Source organism: Choloepus didactylus, chromosome 7 (assembly GCF_015220235.1).
Source record: "Choloepus didactylus isolate mChoDid1 chromosome 7, mChoDid1.pri, whole genome shotgun sequence".
NCBI classification, from domain to species: Eukaryota; Metazoa; Chordata; class Mammalia; order Pilosa; family Megalonychidae; genus Choloepus; species Choloepus didactylus.
In genome coordinates this window covers 62,773,645-62,793,288 of record NC_051313.1, presented here as the reverse complement: position 1 = coordinate 62,793,288, position 19,644 = coordinate 62,773,645, and the positions used below count along the sequence as shown (strand labels likewise).

At 40.4% G+C, this 19,644-nt stretch overlaps 2 protein-coding genes across 8 annotated transcripts in view; one reads left to right on the top strand and one right to left on the bottom strand.

The window, feature by feature from the left end:
• ANKRD6 (ankyrin repeat domain 6) overlaps window positions 1-19,357 on the top strand; it is a 232,501-nt gene extending 213,144 nt beyond the window's left edge. For 5 of the 6 annotated variants that reach the window (XM_037843501.1, XM_037843498.1, XM_037843499.1 and 2 more), the window contains 7 exons: window positions 3,103-3,207; window positions 5,019-5,153; window positions 5,458-5,643; window positions 6,112-6,264; window positions 12,384-12,497; window positions 15,915-16,041; window positions 17,127-19,357. In XM_037843501.1, the coding sequence (XP_037699429.1) occupies window positions 3,103-3,207; window positions 5,019-5,153; window positions 5,458-5,643; window positions 6,112-6,264; window positions 12,384-12,497; window positions 15,915-16,041; window positions 17,127-17,698 (1,392 nt within the window). In that variant the 3' untranslated portion in view covers window positions 17,699-19,357. The remainder of the gene's footprint in view (window positions 1-3,102; window positions 3,208-5,018; window positions 5,154-5,457; window positions 5,644-6,111; window positions 6,265-12,383; window positions 12,498-15,914; window positions 16,042-17,126) is intronic. The other variant, XM_037843500.1, reaches the window with a different exon arrangement.
• Window positions 769-19,644, bottom strand: part of LYRM2 (LYR motif containing 2) — a 24,912-nt gene continuing 6,036 nt past the window's right edge. Inside the window, exons 4-5 of one of the 2 annotated variants that reach the window (XR_005217927.1) lie at window positions 12,280-12,449; window positions 769-3,129 (exon numbers count right to left, since the gene is read on the bottom strand). The gene's annotated coding sequence lies outside the window, so the exon portion shown is untranslated. Of the gene's footprint in view, window positions 3,130-5,939; window positions 6,176-12,279; window positions 12,450-19,644 lie in introns of both variants that reach the window. The other variant, XR_005217928.1, reaches the window with a different exon arrangement.

The following is a 19,644-nucleotide window of genomic DNA, read 5'->3' as shown; positions in this document are numbered from 1 at the left end:
TTTAGGTTATTTCCAGATTGGAAATACTCTATATTACATTACAGCAAACACTAATTGGTTTTTCATCTTTTTCTGGCTAAAGTTGCAAGAAGACAGAATCTCAGGGAGTAAGGATGATTGTAAAACCTCACTCTGATCCTGTTTCTTAGCCCAGTAACAGCCTGACCCAGGGTTTTTTACAGCCTTTACTTCATTTTAGTCTTAAAAACTTGCCTGATATAACTAGTAGTTTCTGGAAATGATTAAGATTTTTGTTTTTGGAAAATTGATCAGCCTTTTGCCCATGGAGCTCACCCTTATCAGAGGTTCTAGAAGTCCATGAAGCTCCTGACACAAGTGAGTCAGGTGCTCCTTAGGTCAAAGCTGCTAAAGGTGGGAGGACTCATCTCACTTCAGCTATTTGTAAGCAAATCATCAGCAGAATCACATTCCTGAATCCTGATAGAAAAATGTTGGTCCTTTATGGATCATAATATACCATGTGCTATATAAATGTCAGAATCCAGCATAGTTATTACCATTTTGGCATTTGGCAATTTAATGGACAGCCCCATCCCCAGTCATACTGAATTTATCAAGTCTTGTGGGGCAGGAGAATTTCCCAGGCACACGAAGATTGGTGTATCTTTAACCCACCGATCGTTTGTCTTCCATAGCCCAAGAGCTTCACTTATGGGGAAAAAAGCTTTACTGTGGACCATTTCCCTGTGCAGTTCTCCTTTTGTGTTTCCATTAAAAATTACACAAGCAAATTTTTCATGCCCGTATTTAATAGCAAATTAATAGGATGACATTTTAGAAAAGTTGATTTTACACACAACTGTGCATTCTAAACTTACTCTCAACACAAAGGAGGAACGTTGGAATATGCATAAACTTTTATGCATGTTCTTCTGTTGTTCTGTAGTTACAGAAATAGCCTTACTGTTTGTTTTTTTCTGAAAAGAGAAATCCCCTTGCCCTGACACCTTGTGAGCTGTGGATTTTAATGGGCCACAGCAGTACCAAGAGGATACTTCTTTCCAAGACTGCAAGATCAACATTTCCTGATTTCTGTGGACTGGGAAAAATTAATGACATTCCATTTAGTAGATGGCATGGTTCGCTGAGAGGCTATAACCTATGCAAATTTATTTTCATTAGCTTATAACATGGTATATGGAGGGAATTTTTCTGATGGTTATTTGGGGTTTGGATGACCTCTGAGTGTTGTTTGTCAGTTTTGATTGACACAGTTCACAAATGGTTCTGAAAAGTGAATTTCAGGCTGACTCTGGTACTGTGCATGTTCTAAGAGTCCATAAACAGGGTGAGTGACAAGAACCTGTCACTTCCTTTCATTAGACTTGACTTCCTGATGAGTCTGGATTTAGCTTCAGAATGGCTTAGGGAAGTGGTTCTTAAACTTTTTGATCTCAGGACCATTTTACATTCTTAAATATCATGGAGGACCATGAAGACTTTTTGTTTTTGGGGGTTATACCCATCAATAGTTACCATATTCATATTTAAAATGGTGACTTTTTAAAAATATTGTTAGTTCACTTAAAAATAACAATACTAAACCCATTCCATGTTAACATAAATAACACTGTCTTATGAAAAATAGCTTTCCAAAACAAACAAAAATTTAGTGAGAAGAGTAGCATTGTTTTACATTTTTTCAAATCCTTTAATGCCTCTCTTAATAGAAGACAGCTGGGACAGATTCCCATCTGTTTCTTTCTGCAGTCTATTGTGATAGCACACATAAGCAAACTCTGAAAAACTCCACTGTACCATCATCAGAGAACAGGAGTCTAAAAGGCCAACAGAGTAAGTGTTATTATGAAAAATCATTTCAACCTCATGGATTCAGGGGTATCCGGACACTTTCAGAATTGCTGGCTTGGGATGAGAATAAGGTTCAAAAATAAGGCAAAATTAAGGTTCAGTCACAGGGAGATGTTGTCTGGGATTTTGCATTTAGATGGTACCCACCACCCATAGGACATTCTTTTTGTTGTATGATGGTACCACTTGAATTTCACAAACACAAGAAGGAAAAAGTCTGATGTTCAAATGAACAATACTATGCTGAACTTCAGAGAGTCCTTATCTATATAAGGAGACAATAAAATGTTTCATTGCAGAAAGATAATGCGACCTGGAGAAAGTCATTTCCCCTTCTGGACATCTTTTTTTAAAGGGGGTGACCCCTGAAGCCAGGGATGAAGGGGAGTGGTGGGAGGGTGAGGAGCTGGGCCAGAGGTTTCTACCAGCTCAAAGATCTCTACTCTGTGGTTAAACATCCTCTGTCAATTAAGCAACTCGAAGGTAATGAGGTCAATAGAGAAGTACCTGAGGGTGACTGAGGTCCCATGTGTACTACTCCCCTCCTATTTTCTCTCGAATCTCAACAACTACCCATTTTTGCACTTGAACTGACAGCTCAGAGCAGATAAATAGTTTGCCCGAAGATTCTATGATGGGTGCTCCTGGGTTCAAACTTAAATCTGTCAGACCCTTGTGCATCCGCCTGTGTCTGTTCTACCTCTCCACATTGTAAGGGGCAGCCTAAATGCTTCCTTTTGTGGAAGAGGTTCCTGCCTCACAGTTGTTACCATTGCTCATTGATATATCATAATAATGTTTGCATCAAATTGAATAGGAATTGGTGCAGTTTGGCCAAGACAAAATCTGATGGTCTGGTTCAGGTCCAGTGTACCAAGATGGTGAGCAAGGCTGCCACATTACACAACTCCAGGGGAAGCCATTCATATCCTCATGTATGTGAATGCTGTCCCCTGGAGTTGTGCAGTGCACAGCCTGCACACACCTACTTGGTGGTCCTGGCCTGGCACATACGTACCAGTTATTATTATTGTCATCTTAATAAGCTCTTTGAGGAATCAGGCATAAGCCTTTAGATTTCTGGGTCCATATGGTGCCCAGCAGGAGACCTAGGAGGCAGAGCAGGTAGTCTGAAGTGCTTGTGAACACTTGGCGTCTCCAACTAGGCTGTACGTGTCTGTAGGTCAAGGCACGTAGTCCCAGGAGAACTGTCTCACGCGGATGCTGGGCCTACCAGTGGTTTGTAATGATGCCTCTTGCCTCCTTCAGGTCTTGCACTTCAGTCGTGGGCGAAGCCTGAGAAAAAAGAGAGAGAGGATCAAGGAAGAGAGGAGAGCCCAGTCTGTGCCAAGAGATGAGGTGGCACAAAGCAAGGTAGGGGTTAGCCCTCCTGCCCATCCCCCATCACCAGCTTAACAGTGGGTGGGAAACTGTCACCCTATATCACTGGGTTTGGTGGCTGCCATGCCCTCCTCTCCTCTCCTTCCCTGCCGGGGCTCTTCACATTATTGTCAGTCTTTTCCCCTTTGGCTTTATATCCTCCACTCCACCAAGGTTTCAGATCGGGTGCCCGTGTGTGGGTGTTGCCCATCCCAGCACCCCATGTGGGTATGTTTACCTGACCCGTGTATCTGTGGCCTTGGTTCCTGCCCTGGGGACAGCACATCATGCTCTGTAGTTGTTTTGAGAAGTGGTTCTAAAAGTGTGGTGTCCAGGGCATCACCTGAGAATTTGTTAGACATGCAGATTCATGGGCCTCACCTCAGCCTACTGGATCAGAAACTCAGAGGTAGGGCTCCACAATCTGTGTTTGAACAAGCCCTCCAGGTGATCTGATGGTGTGCTCAAGTTTGAGAACCACTGACATGGGTTGCTTTATCTCTTTCAGTTTAGAGAAAGAATGGAAGCTGTGCTAGCCCATATGGCTCCTTTGTGCAAATTAGAAAAAGTTTCCCCATGGGCAGACCAGCTCTGCACCTGACAACACTGGGTGAATGGAGCCCGAGTTGGATTTTAGCTCCCCTGCCCCATTTACCCCCTCAGTTAGGTGCTATTGTGCAGTGAAGAGCTTGCGCGACTACACATGGAAGCCCCAGAATGAACTATGCTTTTCAGCTTTCCCAGGAGGTGCACTGGGATATAGAGACCAAGCAGGACAACTCTTGGCTCAGAAAATTATGTCACCAAATTCTTGCTCTGCCTTCTGCCATTTCGAATTCCTCTCATCAATTTCCAGGATGAAGGCAGTATAACTGAGAGTAAGTTCCTGTGTGTGAATTATAGATATTAAATTGTACAAGTTCTCACAAGGACCAGAAATGTGATATGTCATTCTGCAGGGTTCTCACTTTCTGCCAAGAATTATGAGGATCCAAGCACAAAGAATGTGTGGGGTTGTGTTTTGCTGAAGTACAAAAGGCCAGAAATCTCTAGGGCTCAGGTATTTTCTGTGTGGTAGGCTACTGGAGACCTAGAACGAAGAATTAGACCCAAGAATATGTTTAGGTTGGTACCCAAGAAATAGATAAGATAAAAACCAAATATTCAGCTGACCAGGAAAACCATATACATTGAGTTAACGCCATGAAGGAATGTTCCCTATGTCTGAAGCTGATGTCATTGGCAAAGATTCGCATGGGTGTCTTAGTGGATGGGTTTGTGAAAGCAGAATTTTACCCCACCAGTGAAAAAAGTGATAGGGCATGTAGAACAGGTGCCTTATCTCTTCGTTCAGCCCTGACTGGGCTCTGTGCTTAGTTGGTGCTGCTCCCATGTTGGACATACGGGTTTGTGGCATAGAAGGGAAATAAATGTCAACAGTGAGCCTAGCTTCTCCTCAGTGAACACTATTGTTTTACCTCACCCTGTTCCTGGGGACCACCTTTATTCCAAGTAAGAGAAAGGATGGGAGGTCCTCAGGGGTTATAGCTGTCTGGGCTCCCCCTTTCTTCAACCTAACCTCTCTGGGGCAAATCCATGCCCCATCCACCCAGCCTTTGAGGAGGGAGGGACAAATAGAGTTTAATGTCTTTCAGAAAATCTCTGATCTCTCAGAGGTCAAAAGTCTAGGTCTTTCCCTAAAGAAATGATACTGCAGGTTTTGAAGTTGACAAGAAAAATGGGGAACAGAAGCTTCTTAGGTTTTTGAGCTTTTTTTTTTTTTTTTTCTTTTTTTTACTCTGTAGGGTAGTGTCTCAGCTGGAGATACCCCTAGCAGTGAACAGGCTGCACTCAGAAAAGAAGAGGCCAGAGAAGATTTCCTGTCAGCCTCCCCTGAGCCCAGGGCAAAGGACAGCGGGAGGAAAAAATCAAGGCCCAAGGTCAGGAGGCCCATGAAAGCAGTCGAGAGGGTGCTGGGAGGTGGTTGACAGAGGGCCCTGGGAGAGCCTCATGCCCGACAGCTAAAAAGCCACCTCAGTTGGCTTGGTGGTTTGGAACCAGGGCACAGAAATTAAATCTGGCTAACTTCAGACACAAGGTAGCAGGTCAGTACATTTTTTTTGACATGCGATGTTTGGAGTAGAGTGCCTCAAGGTGAAGCAAGGAGGGGTTCCTTCTTCCAAAGCAGGTGCCCCCGGGTGGGTGTCTCCCTCGAGATGTCACAGTGTTCTTCCTCTCCCTCAGGTGTCAGCATTTTCTGACCCCGTCCCGCCCACAGACCAACAGCCTGGACACCAGAAGAACTTGCATGCTCACAGTCACCCTAAAAAGAAGGGCAGGCATCGGTGTTCATCTCCGCCACCTCCCCACGAGTTCAGAGCATACCAGCTCTACACATTGTACCGGGGCAAGGATGGCAAAGTGATGCAGGTACCCACCGAGCCCTGTCAGGAAATGGAACCGTACTCATGAAACAAGGCTGTCCATTTCACACTGCTCCTGGGGCTGCCTTCCACTTGGGTGTTACCTTAATAAGGCACGAGTTTTGATGATAAGCCAGACGGCTCTCTCCACGTAAATGGTGCAGGTGTATTCCTGCCACTGAGGCCCAAGAAACAGAGGTTTAGTTAAAAGCTTTCTGCACCATCCGTAGACGAATAGATCATTTGAAGACTCAGAGTGGATAAAGCAGTGTGAGCTGCTTGAGGACAGGGACCACATCTTACCCCCTCCAAGTCTTCTAGACACAAAGCTCAGCCTATGGACATTCAAAGGTTAAGACTGGAATCAGTCTGTCCTCTGTCATCTCTGTCCTCAGTCCCCATTGTAGTGCCTGGCATCAGCATTTGTTGAAGGAATGAACAAGTGGGATTGACTCCTTTTTTGTTTGCTTTGTAGGCACCAATAAATGGTTGTCGATGTGAACCACTCATCAAGAAGCTGGAGAATCAGTTGGAGGCAACTGTGGAGGAGATAAAAGCAGAGCTGGGATCTGTTCAGGATAAAATGAATGTAAAACTGGGACATATGGAGAATAAGACCCAGCACCAAGTAAGCCAGTGGCTCAGTTTCCTAATTGCAAGGCATTCTGGTGAAAATGAAATGAAAATGAGACCTTAGCACACCCTCTCTTTCTGCGTACTCCTCCCTGAGAGTGTTGGATGGGCTGTTAGGAGAGGCCCACTTATGTCGTTGTGTTAAAGTCTGTTTATTGACATTTCCCAAAATCATGTTTAAATTGTTTCTGATTAAGAAAGTAATATATAAATGTTACAGAGCATTTAGAAATATAAAAAATTAGAAAGGAAAATCACTTATAAGCCCACTATGATGAAAAAGCACAATTAATTTGTGGGTTTATTTTGTTCTGGTCCATTTTATATGCCTATGTATCCCACACCCCTCCGTCCTGCACACAAAATCAGAATAATCAAGTTTATAGGGTTTTTTTTTTTTTTCCTTTTCCAACTTCTTATTTTGAAAATCTCAAACAGGAAAAGAAAAAGAAAGGTTGAAAGGATAATATGATGAATGCTCACATAGCCTCCATCTAGAGGCAACCAAATGTTAACATTTTGCTGTGCCTCTCTCACACTCGTACTTCTTTTTCTTTTGCTGAACTGTTTAAGATTTAGTTGAGACTGTCCTGACATTTCACCTCTAAATACTTTGGCATGCTTCAACTGAGAATAAGGACTTTCTTCTTCATAACCACAATACCATTATCACACCTAAGAAAAGTAACAATAATTGCATATATCTAGTCCATATTCAGATTTCTCTGGTTTTCCCCAAAATGTCTTTGATAACTAGTTTCTGCTTTTAATTTTATCCCCTGTCCAGGATCCATTTAAGGTTCTCTTTTGTGCATGTGACTGTTAGGTCTCTGTAGTCTCTATCTCTCTCTTTTTTTTTTTTTAATTCAATTTTTTTATATTCAATTTTATTGAGATATAGTCACATACCATACAATCATCCAAAGTGTACATACAGTTGTTCACATTATCATCATATAGTTGTTCATTCATCACTCCCATCTATTTTTTTGAACATTTTCCTTGTACATGAAAAAGTGAAGAATAGGAAAAAATAAGAGTAAAATAGGACACCCACATCGTCCCATCCGCACCCCCCCCCACCGCCATATTTTTCCTTTATTTTTTTTGTCCCCGTTTTTCTACTCATCCATCCATATGCTGGATAAAAGAATGTGATCCACAAGGCTTTTCTAATCACATTGTCACCCCTTGTCAGCTACATTGTTATACATACGTCTTCAAGAGTCAAGGCTACTGGGTTGCAGTTTGTTAGTTTCACGTATTTACTTCTAGTTATTCCAATACATTAAAACCTAAAAAGGGTTTTATTGAGATTATTCACATACGATACAGTCATCCAAAGTGCATAATCAGTTGTTCATGGTACCATTATATAGTTGTGCATTCGTCACCACAATTAATTTTTTTTCAATTTTAGAACATTTTCATTACTCCAGGAAAGAAACAAAAATTAAAAGGAAAACTCAAATCCTCCCATACCCCTAACCACCCTCTCCATTATTGACTCATAGTAGTGGTATGGTACATTTGTTACTGTGGATTAAAGAATGTTAAAATATTACTAACTGTAGTATGTAGTTTGAAATAGGTACATTTTCCCCCATATGCCCCTCTATTATTAACTTCTAGTTATAGTGTCATACATTTGTTCTGTTCATGAAAGAAATTTCTAATATTTGTACAGTTAATCACAGACATTGTCCACCACAAGACTCACTGTGTTACACATTCCCATGTTTTAACCACCAGCTTTCTCTCAGGTGACATACGTGACCTTATACTTCTCCTTTCCACCACATTCACACACCATTCAGCAGTGTTAGTTATTCTCACAATAATGTGCTACCATCACCTCTGTCCATTTCCAAACGCTTAAGTTCAACCTAGTTAAGCATTCTGCTCATATTAAGCAACTGCTCCCCATTCATTAGCCTCATTCTATATCCTGGTAACCTATATTTCATGTCTATGAGTTTACATATTGTAATTATTTCCTGTCAGTGAGATCATACAGTATTTTTCCTTTTGTGTCTGACTTATTTCACTCAAGGTTCATCTATCAGCCTTTTTTTTTTAAGACGATTTTGTTCATCCATCAGCCTGTTTTTTTTTTTAAGATGATTTTGTTCACGCACCATACATTCCATCCTAAGTAAACAATTGATGGTTCCCTGTATAATCATGTAATTATGCATTCACCACCACCACCAGCACTATCTATATAAGGACATTTCCATTTCTTCCACAAAGAAAGAGTCAAAAAAAAGATAGACAGAAGAAAAAGAAAGAAAGAAAATGACAGCCAGAAAGCAACAAAAAATTAAATTAAAATAAAATACAATAAAAGAGTTAGACAACATCACCAATGCCAAGAGTCCTATACCCCTCCCTTACATCCCCCTCTTATAGGCACTCAGCTTTGGTATATTGTCTTTGTTACATTAAAGGAAGCATAATACAATGTTTCTGTTAACTATAGACTCTAGTTTGCATTGATTATATTTTTTCCCCAACACCACCCCCTTTTCAACACCTTGCAAGGTTGGCTTTCATTTGTTCTCCCTTGTGTAGAAACATGTTTGTACATTTAATCACAATTGTTGACTGTTCTAGGTTTCACTAAGCTATACAGTCCCAGTCTTCACCTTCCCTCTTTCCTTCTGGTGTCCCACATGCCCCAAACCTTCCTGTTTCAACCATACTCATAGTCATCTTTGTTCAGTGTACCCACATTATTGTGCTACTATCACCCAAAATTGTGCTCTAAACCTCTCAGTCCTGTCTTTTCCTTTCTAGCTCTGGAACTTTTCTGAACAGGAAAAGTTCTAGCTCTGGCTAGAACTTCTGGCACAATGTTGAATAACAGTGGTGACAGTGGACATCCTGTCTCGTTCCCAATCTTAGGATGAAGGCTTTCAGTCTCTCACTGTTGAGTACAATGCTGGCTGTTGATTTTTCATATATGCCCTTTATCATATTGAGAAGTTTCCTTCAATTCCTACATTTTGAAGTGTTTTTGTCAAGAAAGGATACTGAATTTTGTTGAACGCCTTTCCTGAATCAATCGAGATGATTGTGTGATTTTTCCCTTTCAATTTGTTAATGTATTATATTACATTGATTTTCTTGTGTTGAACCACCCTTGCATGCCTGGAATAAACCCCACTTGGTTGTGGTGTGTAATTCTTTTAATGTGCTGTTGGATTCAATTTGCAAGTATTTTGAGATTTTTTGCATCTATATTCACTAGGGAGACTGGTCTGTAGTATTCCTTTCTCGTAGTATCTTTATCAGGTTTTGGTATTAGAGTGATGTTTACTTCATAGAATGAGTTAGGTAGTGTTCTCTTTTCTTCAATTTTATGGAAGAGTTTGAGCAGGATTGGTGTTGGGTCTTGGAATATTTGGTAAAATTCCCTTGTGAAGGCATCTGGCCCTGGGCTTTTCTTTGTAGAGAGGTTTTTGATGACTGATTGTATCTCTTTGCTTGTGATTGGTTTGTTGAGGTCTTCTATTTCTTCTTCAGTCAGTCTAGGTTGTTCATATATTTCCAGGAAATTGTCCATTTCGTCTAAGTTGTCTAATTTTTTTTTTTTTTTTTTGGCATATAGTTGTTCATAGTATGTTCTTAGGATTTTTATTTTTATTTCTTTGGGGTCTATGGTAATGTCCCCCCTCTCATTTCTGATTTTATTTTTTTGTGTCTTCTCTCTTTTTGACTTTGTCAGTGTAGCTAAGAGTTTGTCAATATTTTTGATCTTCTCAAAGAACCAACTTTTGATTTTACTGTTTCTATTGTTTTTTTGTTTTTTTTTTTCCTCCAATTCATTTATTTCCACTTTAATCTTTGTTATTTCTTTTCCTCTACTTGCTTTAGGGCTGCTATTTTTCTGGTTTCTTCAGTAGTTCAGTTAGTCTTTGGTTTTAGTTCTTTCTTCTTTTTTAATGTATAAATTAAAATTTAGAGCTGTAAATTTCCTCTCAGCACTGCCTTCATTGCATCCCATAGATTTTGATATGTTGTGTTCTCATTTTCATTCATCTCTAAATATTTGCTGATTTCTCTTGCAATTTCTTCTTTGACCCACTGATTGTTTAAGAGTATGTTGTTTAACCTCCATATATTTATGAAAGTTCTGGTTCTTTGGTGGTTACTGATTTTTGGCCTCATTCCATTATGGTCAGAGAAAGTTCTGTGAATAATTTCAGTCTTTTTTAAATTATTAAGACCTGTTTTATGCCACAGCATATGATCTATCCTGGAGATGTTCAATGAGCACTTGAAAAGAATGTTTATCTTGGTGTTTTGCAGTACAGCAATCTATATATGTCTGTTAGCTCTAATTCATTTATCATATTTTTTATGTTCTCTATTTCCTTATTAATACTCTGTCTGGTTGTTCTCATCTATAGATGAGAGTGGTGTGTTGAAGTCTTCCACTATTATTGTAGAAACATCTGTTGCACCCTTCAGTTTGGCCAGTGTTTGCCTCATGTACTTTGGAGCTCCTTGATTTGTTGTATAAACATTTATGATTGTTATTTCTTCTTGGTGAATTGCTCCTTTTATTTATATATATATATTGCCCTTCCTTGTCTCTTATGACATTTTTACATTTAAAGTCTATTTTCTCTGATATTAGTATAGCTACCCCATCTTTCTTTTGGTTACTACTTGTGTAGGTTATTTTTTTTTCCATCCTTTAACAGCATATAGATGGATTATATTTTTTAATTCATTCTGCCAATCTGTGTCTTTTAATTGGGGATTTTAATCTGTTAACATTCAAAGTTATTACTGTAAAGGCAGTTATTGATTCAACATCTTATCCATTGATTTTCTTCTTTTCCCTTTGCCTGAAGCAGCTGTGTTAGTGTCTCAATAATCATCTGGATCTGTCCCAGGAGGAGTTTTTGCCTTTGCTTTTGAGTGTCTGCTTCATTCTTTCCTCTGCACTGAGATTCATTTTTACTGTATAAGTAGATTCAAAATTGTCTCTCTTCAGTTCAAGGAAGGTGGCAGATTTGGGCGTGGAATCTTTGTCCTAGTTCCCAATCCCAGGGAAAGGATGCTGGTCCAGTATGAGTCCAGTGTTGACACCAGCACCAACCAGCAGTGCCTGTAACAAGGCCACTTGTGGACATGGCTGCTCTCAGCATAACCAGTTGTGTAGGAAGGTGATGAGGTGGGGGAGTAGACTAGTCCTCGGAAACAGGGGAGGACAGTTCACAGGAAAGTATGAGGACTGAGGAGACAGAACAGAAGATGCCCATCACACATTCAGCACCAATGTTCCTTTTTTTATTTCTTGACCCTCTGAGTGTGGAATGCCATGTATGTCCCTGGCAGGAACAGGACTCGGCACTGAGTGCCTGTGGGCTGGCTCCCGCTAACAGTGGTCCCTTCCTCTTCTGGTCTCCTGGCAGTGGCCCTTTTCAGAGCACTGCGTGTTTGGCCCTGCAGGGTGTGAGCGCTTAAAGGTCAGAATGAAGGCAGGGGTGGGGGTGGAGGACCAGAAGGGCATGTAATTAAAAAGTGACACTCGTTCTCTGAAGTGATTCCTTTCAACTCCTTCCACATCCAGCTTTGTACATGCTTTGGCTGTTTCCAATGAAGCAACAAAAATATTTGCTCACTTGAAAAGCTAGATGAAAGCCCTGAGTCCTCAGCTTATTTTACTACTTCTTGAGTGGCTGCTAACAATGCCAATTTTAAACAGAGGCAGGGTGGAAATATCTCTATACTTTTAGAACTACTCCTAATACTACTCCTGGAAGTAATGTTCCAAGGCCTATAAAAATTCTGTTTTGCCTACAAGGTCTGCATTGGCTCAAGTTGTGTAATTTACTCCCTATTCTAGTCTCTTAAACACCTTAGGACTTTAACAGATAAGAAAAAGAAACATTGGCCTACATAGAAGCATGCTCAGAATTCCAAAAAACACTGGACTTCCACTCATGCTATGTGAAAACAGAGTTGATGGAGGAGTTGAGGATTGCTTCCTTACTTTCTGGCCTCTGCTTGGTGTTCTCTGAGGCCCTCCTCAGGCATCGGACCAGGGCCTGTTCTTGGATCATGTCTGTCACGTGTTCTTTCCCTGTTGAATCTCAGCTGCGCGTTCTGGACAAGCTGATGGTTGAGCGACTCTCAGCTGAGAGAACCGAGTGCCTGACTCGTCTGCAACAGCATTCAGATGCAGAGAAGCAGGAGGGAGAGAAACGACAGGTAAAAACCAGTATCTGCATGTTAACATACAAGGATGAACCTTGAAAGTATAATGCTAAGTGAAATAAGCCAGACACAAAAGGACAAATATTTTATGATTCCACTTATAGGCATAACTCAGAGATATTTCAGGTTCCGTTCCAGACCACTGCAATTCAGCAAGTATCCCAATAAAGCGAAGTCACACAAATTTTTTGGTTTCCCAAAGCATGTAAAAGTTATATTTACACTGTACCACAGTCTATTAAGTGTGCAATCACATTATGGTTTTTTCTTTAAAAAAGTACATACCTTAATTAAAATACACTTCATTGCTGGAAAATGCTAACCACAATCTAAGCCTTTAGTGAGTGGTAATCTTTTTGCTGACGGAGGGTCTTGCCTCGATGTTGATGGCTGCTGACTGATCAGTGTGGTCATTGCTGAAGCTTGGAGTAGCTGTGGCAATTTCTTAAAACGAGACAGTGAAGTTTGCCACATTGGTGGACTCTTCCTTTATGATAGATTTCTCTGTAGCATGCGGTGCTCTTGGATAACCTTTTACCTACAGTAGAACTTCTTTCAAATTTGGAGTCAATCGTCTCCAACCCTGCCTTGCTTTATCAACTAAGTTTATGTAATATTTTACTAAATCCTTTCTTGTCATTTCAACAATGTTGACAGCATCTTCACCAGGAGTAGATCCATCTCAAGAAACTGCTTTCTTTGCTCATCCATAAGAACTCAAGTTTTATCATGAGATTGCAGCAGTTTAGTCACATCTTCAGGTTCCACTTCTAATTCCATTTGTCTTACTATTTCTTTCACATCTGCAGTTACTTATTCCACTGAAGTCCTGAACCCCTCAAAGTCATCCATGGGGGTTGGAATCAACTTCTTCCAAACTCCTGTTAATGTTGATATTTTGACCTCCTCCCATGAATCACGAATGTTCTTAATGGGATGAAAAATGATGAATCCTTTCCAGAAGGTTTTCAGTTGACATTTCCCAGATCCATCAAAGGAAACACTAACTGTGGCAACTATAGTCTTACTAAATGTATTTCTTCAATAATAAGATTTGAATGTCAAAATGGCTCCTTGATCCATGATCTGCAGAATGGGTTTTGTGTTATCAGGCATGAAAACTACATTAATCTCTTTGTACATCTCCATCAGAGCCCTTGGGTGTCCAGGTACATAATCAATATTTTGAAAGGGATGTTTTTTCCTGAGCAGGTTTCAGTCGTGGGCTTAAAATATTCAGTAAACCATGTTGTAAATAGATGTGCTGCCATCCAGGCTTTGTTGTTTCATTTATAGGGCACCAGAGAGTCAATTTAGCATAATTCTTAAGGGTCCTAGGATTTCTGGAATGGTAAATAAGCATTGGCTTCAACCTAAAGTCACCAGCTGCATTAACCCCTAAAAAGAGAGTCAGCTTGTCCTTTGAACCTTTGAAGCCAAGCCTTGACTTCTCCTCTCTAGCTATGAAAGTCCTAGATGGCAACTTCTTCCAATATAAGGCTGTTTCATCTACACTGATAATCTGTTTTTTAGTGTAGCCACCCTCATCAATTATCTTAGCTAAATCTTCTGGATAATGGTCTCAGCTTCCACATCAGCACTTACTGCTTCACCTTGTACGGAGAAGGCTTCTTTCCTTAAACCTCATGAACCAACCTCTACTAGCTTCAAACACTTGTTTTGCGGCTTCCTCTTGGCCTTCATAGAATTGAAGCGAGTTAAGGCCTTGCTCTGGATTAGCTTTGGCTTAAGGGAATGTTGTGGCTGGTTTGATATTCTATCCAGACCAATAAAACTTTCTCCATATCAGCAATAAGGCTGTCTCATTTTCTTATCATTCATAGGCACATTGGATTAGCACTTTTAATTTCCTTCAAGTACTTTTCCTTTGCATTTACAACTTGACTAACTGGCAAGCGCCTAGCTTTCATCCTATCTTGGCTTTCAACATACCTTCATCACTAAGCTTAATCATTTCTAGCTTTTGATTTACAGTGAAGGACATGTGACTCTTCCTTTCACTTGAATACTTAAAGGACATAGTAAGGTTATTAATTGGCCTAATTTCAGTATTGTTGTGTTTCAGGGTATAGAGAGGCCCAAGGAGAGGGTGAGAGATGGGGAACGGGCCAGTCAGCGGAACAGTCAGAACACACAATTTATCGATTAAGTTGGTCATCTTATATGGGCACAGTTCAAGGCGCTCCAAAACAGTTACAATAGTAACATTGAAGATCACTGACTGCAGATCACCATAACAGATATAATAATAGAGAAAACGTTTGAAATATTGTGAGAATTAACAGATGTGACACAGAGACATAGGTGGGCACATGCTGTTGGATAAATGGTGCTGATAGACTTACTTGATGTAGGGTTGCCGCAAACCTTCAATTTGTAGAAAACACAGTATCTGTGAAGCATAATAAACTGAAGCACAATAAAATGAGCTATGCCTGTAATGAAATATCTAGAATAATTAAATTCATAGAGACAGGAAGTAGATTAGAGGTTACCAGGGGCTGAGAGGAGGGGGAATGGGGAATTATTGCTTAATGGAAAAGAGTTTCTGTTTTAGGTGATGAAAAAGTTTAAATAATGGAAGGTAGTGATGGAAACACAACCTTGTTAAAGTAATCAATGCCACTGAATTATATATACACTTAAAAATGGCTTAAATGCTAAATTTTATGTTTATATGTTACCACAATTTAAAAAAGACTGTCAGTCCTTAATTCATGATTTACCACACATCCCCCTGGAATTAAACGATTCAGAGCTGTCATTGCCAACTCAGAAGCTGAGACTCCCTAAAAGGTTTGCATTAAGAACCATGTCATTTTCATAACCCCAAAAAGAAGTTTATAGAAGAACCTGTACTTCAGTTTATGTTCATTGCTGAATATACTGCAATAGGTAGAGACTAAACAGTTTCTAGAATGAGTTGGGAATGTGATCTCTGTCCTGAGTCAACTGTATATATTATGTATTTGTTGGGCTATATACTGTTGTTGAACAAGACATAGTTCCTGCCCCCAGGGAGTTTTCAATCTGCCTGGGACGATAGAAAGGGACTGACTATGTGAGAGCTCCTGCTCTTAATGAACCAGAAATGCTTTGGTTTGGAGATTTGGGTAGGAACTTTGGGTGTTTGCGTTAAAGGCGCTCTAAGTCACTTGATGAAGATTATAGATACATATCATCTTGGTGTTACATAAGTTGTAATTTACAGAGGGTAATAAAAGAAGGCTTGTGTGGCCTGTGGGAGTGAGTTATCTACAACTTGTGGGTTTGTCAAGCCAATATCTGCAACTGTCATAATTGAAAAGTTCATTCTTGATGCTCTAATTCATAAACCGTGTTATTGAGTTCAGCTAATTCTTTCCCTTACTAATATGCGTGTTTTTTTAGATGTCATTGGTGGATGAATTAAAAACCTGGTGCATGTTAAAGATTCAGAATCTGGAGCTGAAGCTTTCTGGAGAGTCTAGGGCCTCCAGGGCTAAATCCACACCATCTACTTGTGAGTCTTCTACAGGTAATCCAGATGCAGGGAAAGCCCTTCTGTGCAAAGGTGATGGATCCACTCTCCAGATCTCTCCTCTATCAGAAGGCAGTCCATACCACAGTGCTGAGAAAAACACTGTCTCTTAGAGTAAGCTCTGTAGGGGCAGGAGCCATGTCTTTTTCTCACTCTGTATATCCAGTTCCTGTATAGTAAGTAATTAGCACTATATTCTAAGTGCTCAAAAAATGTTTGAATGAAGGAGTAAAAGAATTGTTAATTGGTGATACAGTGCTTCTGGTACAATGTCGATGGTCTCAGTTGAGGGCTCCAAGATGAGGAGTGATGAATGGGCCATTTGGCTCTTTCTTGCTCTTTGTACCTTTTTCTCTTTTCTTCTTGATCTTTTACCTTTGTCTAATTATGTAAGGCCTCATTAAACAGCAGTTCATATATTGAACCTGCCTCAAGAACTAGCTGCGTGATTACACTCAATTATAATAATTTTGAGGACATTGAGCGGCTTGGTAATTAGGCCTCAGTGGGGGGTTTTGATATGCCAAGGGTTTTGTGTTAGCATAGGCCATCTCTGTGACTGTGGCTTTATCTCCTCTGTGCCCCCAGCATTGAGACCCATCTGGTAAATTTTTAATGCTCGTCACGGAGAGTAGGACCACCTTCCCAAATTGGAACTTGGGTCAAGGAACTTGTACACAGAGGCCACAGTGTGGGAAGGACCAAAAAACTAGAGACTGAGGATATTCATTTTCATAGATAAATGCCCAGTTCTGTTTGGAGATACTTGTTGAGCTGTGTCATCCTTCACAATCAGGAAATGAGACCCAGAGGCTTCTAGTGTAGATTGAGACAGGCCAGTGTGGCAAACACAGTATCCATTAACGGCCCCACAAGCCAAAAAGATAATCAGGGGAGAGGACTAGAAGGGAGGAACAGAACGGTAAGAAAAACCCCAAAGGAACAATGGCACGTGGTGGGTGGTGACTGAGAATGCCCCAGCTGGTGGTTCACAGGATTCCCAGGTCTCAAACGCAGACCCACAGCCACAGCACTGTGTGAATGTGGATTTGCTCTGACTGTTATTTTCTTTCTTAAACCAGGTGTTGATCAGTCAGTGGTGACTACAGGTCCAGCAGCAGCTTCAGATAGTTCTCCTCAGGTGGTGAGGCCCAAGGAAAAGGCCCTCAACTCGAGTGCTACACCCAGACCCCCGCAGGAGCTTTCTTCCTCTGATTGTACAGGCTCCCAGCTGAGGAATGTCAAGGTCCAGACAGCCTTGCCACTCTTGAATGAGGCAGCCAAATGTGATCAGCAGGCTGGGCCCTGTGTCGACAGAGGCACCCAGACCAAGAAGCCTGGGAAAAGTGGGCAGGCGAGGCATCGAGCCCAGCACCTGGTACCTAGCATCTCCTGTGGGCAGCCACCAGCAGCGGCAGGCCACGAGCACGCCACCCCTCACATTCGAGACACCTCCCAAGCTCTGGAGCTCACCCAGTATTTTTTTGAGGCTGTTTCTTCCCAGATGGAAAAGTGGTATGAAAGGAAAATAGAAGAAGCACGAAGTCAAGCCAATCAGAAAGCCCAGCAAGACAAAGCTACACTGAAAGAACATATTAAAAGTTTAGAAGAGGAACTTGCCAAACTAAGGACAAAGGTGAAGAAGGAAAATTAGGGCCTCAGACAATGAATGAGGTAGGATTCTTGAGGATTTCAGGTTTTACAACTCAGAATAGCTCTGCTCGAGGTGTTAACTGTACACATAGCAGATTTGCCTTTTTAAAAAGTCACTAATTTCAAAAATGTGCCAGACACATTTCCTATTCCCTGATGTCATGAAGACTCCAGCAATTAAACTGAAACCAGGGGAAGCTAACTTAGTGTCAGGTTTCGTTACAAACTCCAGACCCTTTCCAGATTCATCTGAAGTTCAAAAGCTCAGGTTAAGTTAAAGGATGGAAAGCCTAAACCCTAAAATTCAGGATGTATGAAATAATATGAATTAAAAACAAGAAGATAAATTTAATCCCTTGTGAATGTAGATCAAGTAGTCATTCATATAAATTGAAGCACACCTGCTGTGCCTAGACAAGAGTGTCCCTAAGACTATATCCCCAAGACCCCTAAACCCTCTCAAGTTCAAATTCTCAAAATGCTGACATTCCAACCAGGTGGAAACTTACAAATAGATTTTGAGGAGATTTTCGTGGTGTCACCAGAACCAATATATCTTAAAATTATTTGAAGTATCAATGTATTTAAATAATGAATAATTGGCTAATAGCACTGGAAACATTTGCTAAACATGAGCTTAAATGAGAACGTTTCCAATCACTTGATCATGGTTCCTGTTATTTTGAGTCAAAAAATTATTGATAAATGTTAGTGATTTTAGAGTGGATTAATTGAAAAAACAGTCACTTAAATAATTACTTGAAACTTCTGTAACATATTCATAATCAAATCCAATTAGCCTAGAGTACTTTCTGAATTTCAGCGTATTGGTTTAAATTTTATAAAGAAATAAGGCTACCTCTTGAAAGTATTTTCTTTTGAATTGAGTTCTGTCACTGAATTATCTTAAAAGCTTGCCACTGCTTTGCAATGATTATGTCAGGCTAAATACTTTAATAACTTGATTTAGACCTCATTGTCCCCATCTTCATGGAGCACAAAGGATTTCACTTTGGTTCATAATGAAACTCAAACACAGAAACAAGTTGTGAAAGCAGCTTGAGTATGTTGAAACTTTGGATTTTATTCTGTTCCAAGCTTCTTGTGCCTTGGAATATAGAATTATGTTCATCTCTTCAGAATTACATGTATGCATAGAAACTTCAATTATATTTCTATAAACAAATATTAACCAGAATCTAGTAACTGTTGTCCATAATTGTGAATAGAATGCTGTTCATTGAGCCAAGAGAAAATAATTTTTCTTGAATTGGGGATGCCGAGAAAAACAGAAAGTATGCTTCTAGTCCCTTTGTTTTTTGCCTATCAAGTTCACATTAAAAAAAAATATATTTTTATACTGACATGGATTTGACATTCTAATAATAAAATAATTCAGATGTATTTTACCATCACAGACCCTGAAAGTGGAATTAATTTGATATTTTCATATAAGTTTATCTTGTTCCTCAACTACTGAGTAGGTAGACTGCCAGTCCCTCCCCAGAACTCTTGTTGAACTGCTAATGTAGAGGTACTTTTCCTCTTTCATTTCCCTGTTCATCCCTGTTCTAGTTTGCTAATGCTTCCAGAATGCAAAATACCAGAAATGGATTGGCTTTTATAAAAGGGGTTTATTTGGTTACACAGTTACAGTCTTGAGGCCATAAAGTGTCCAAGGTAACACATCAGCCATCGGGTACCTTCACTGGAGGATGGCCAATGGCGTCCAGAAAACCTCTGTTAGCTGGGAAGGCAAGTGGCTGGTGTCTGTGCCAGAGTTCTGGTTTCAAAATGGCTTTCTCCCAGGACGTTCCTCTCTAGGCTGCAGTTCCTCAAAAATGTCACTCTTAGTTGCTCTTGGGGCGTTTTTCTTCTCACAGCTTCTCTGGAGCAAAGTGCTTTCAACAGCTGTCTTCAAACTGTCTCTCATCTGCAGCTTGAGCT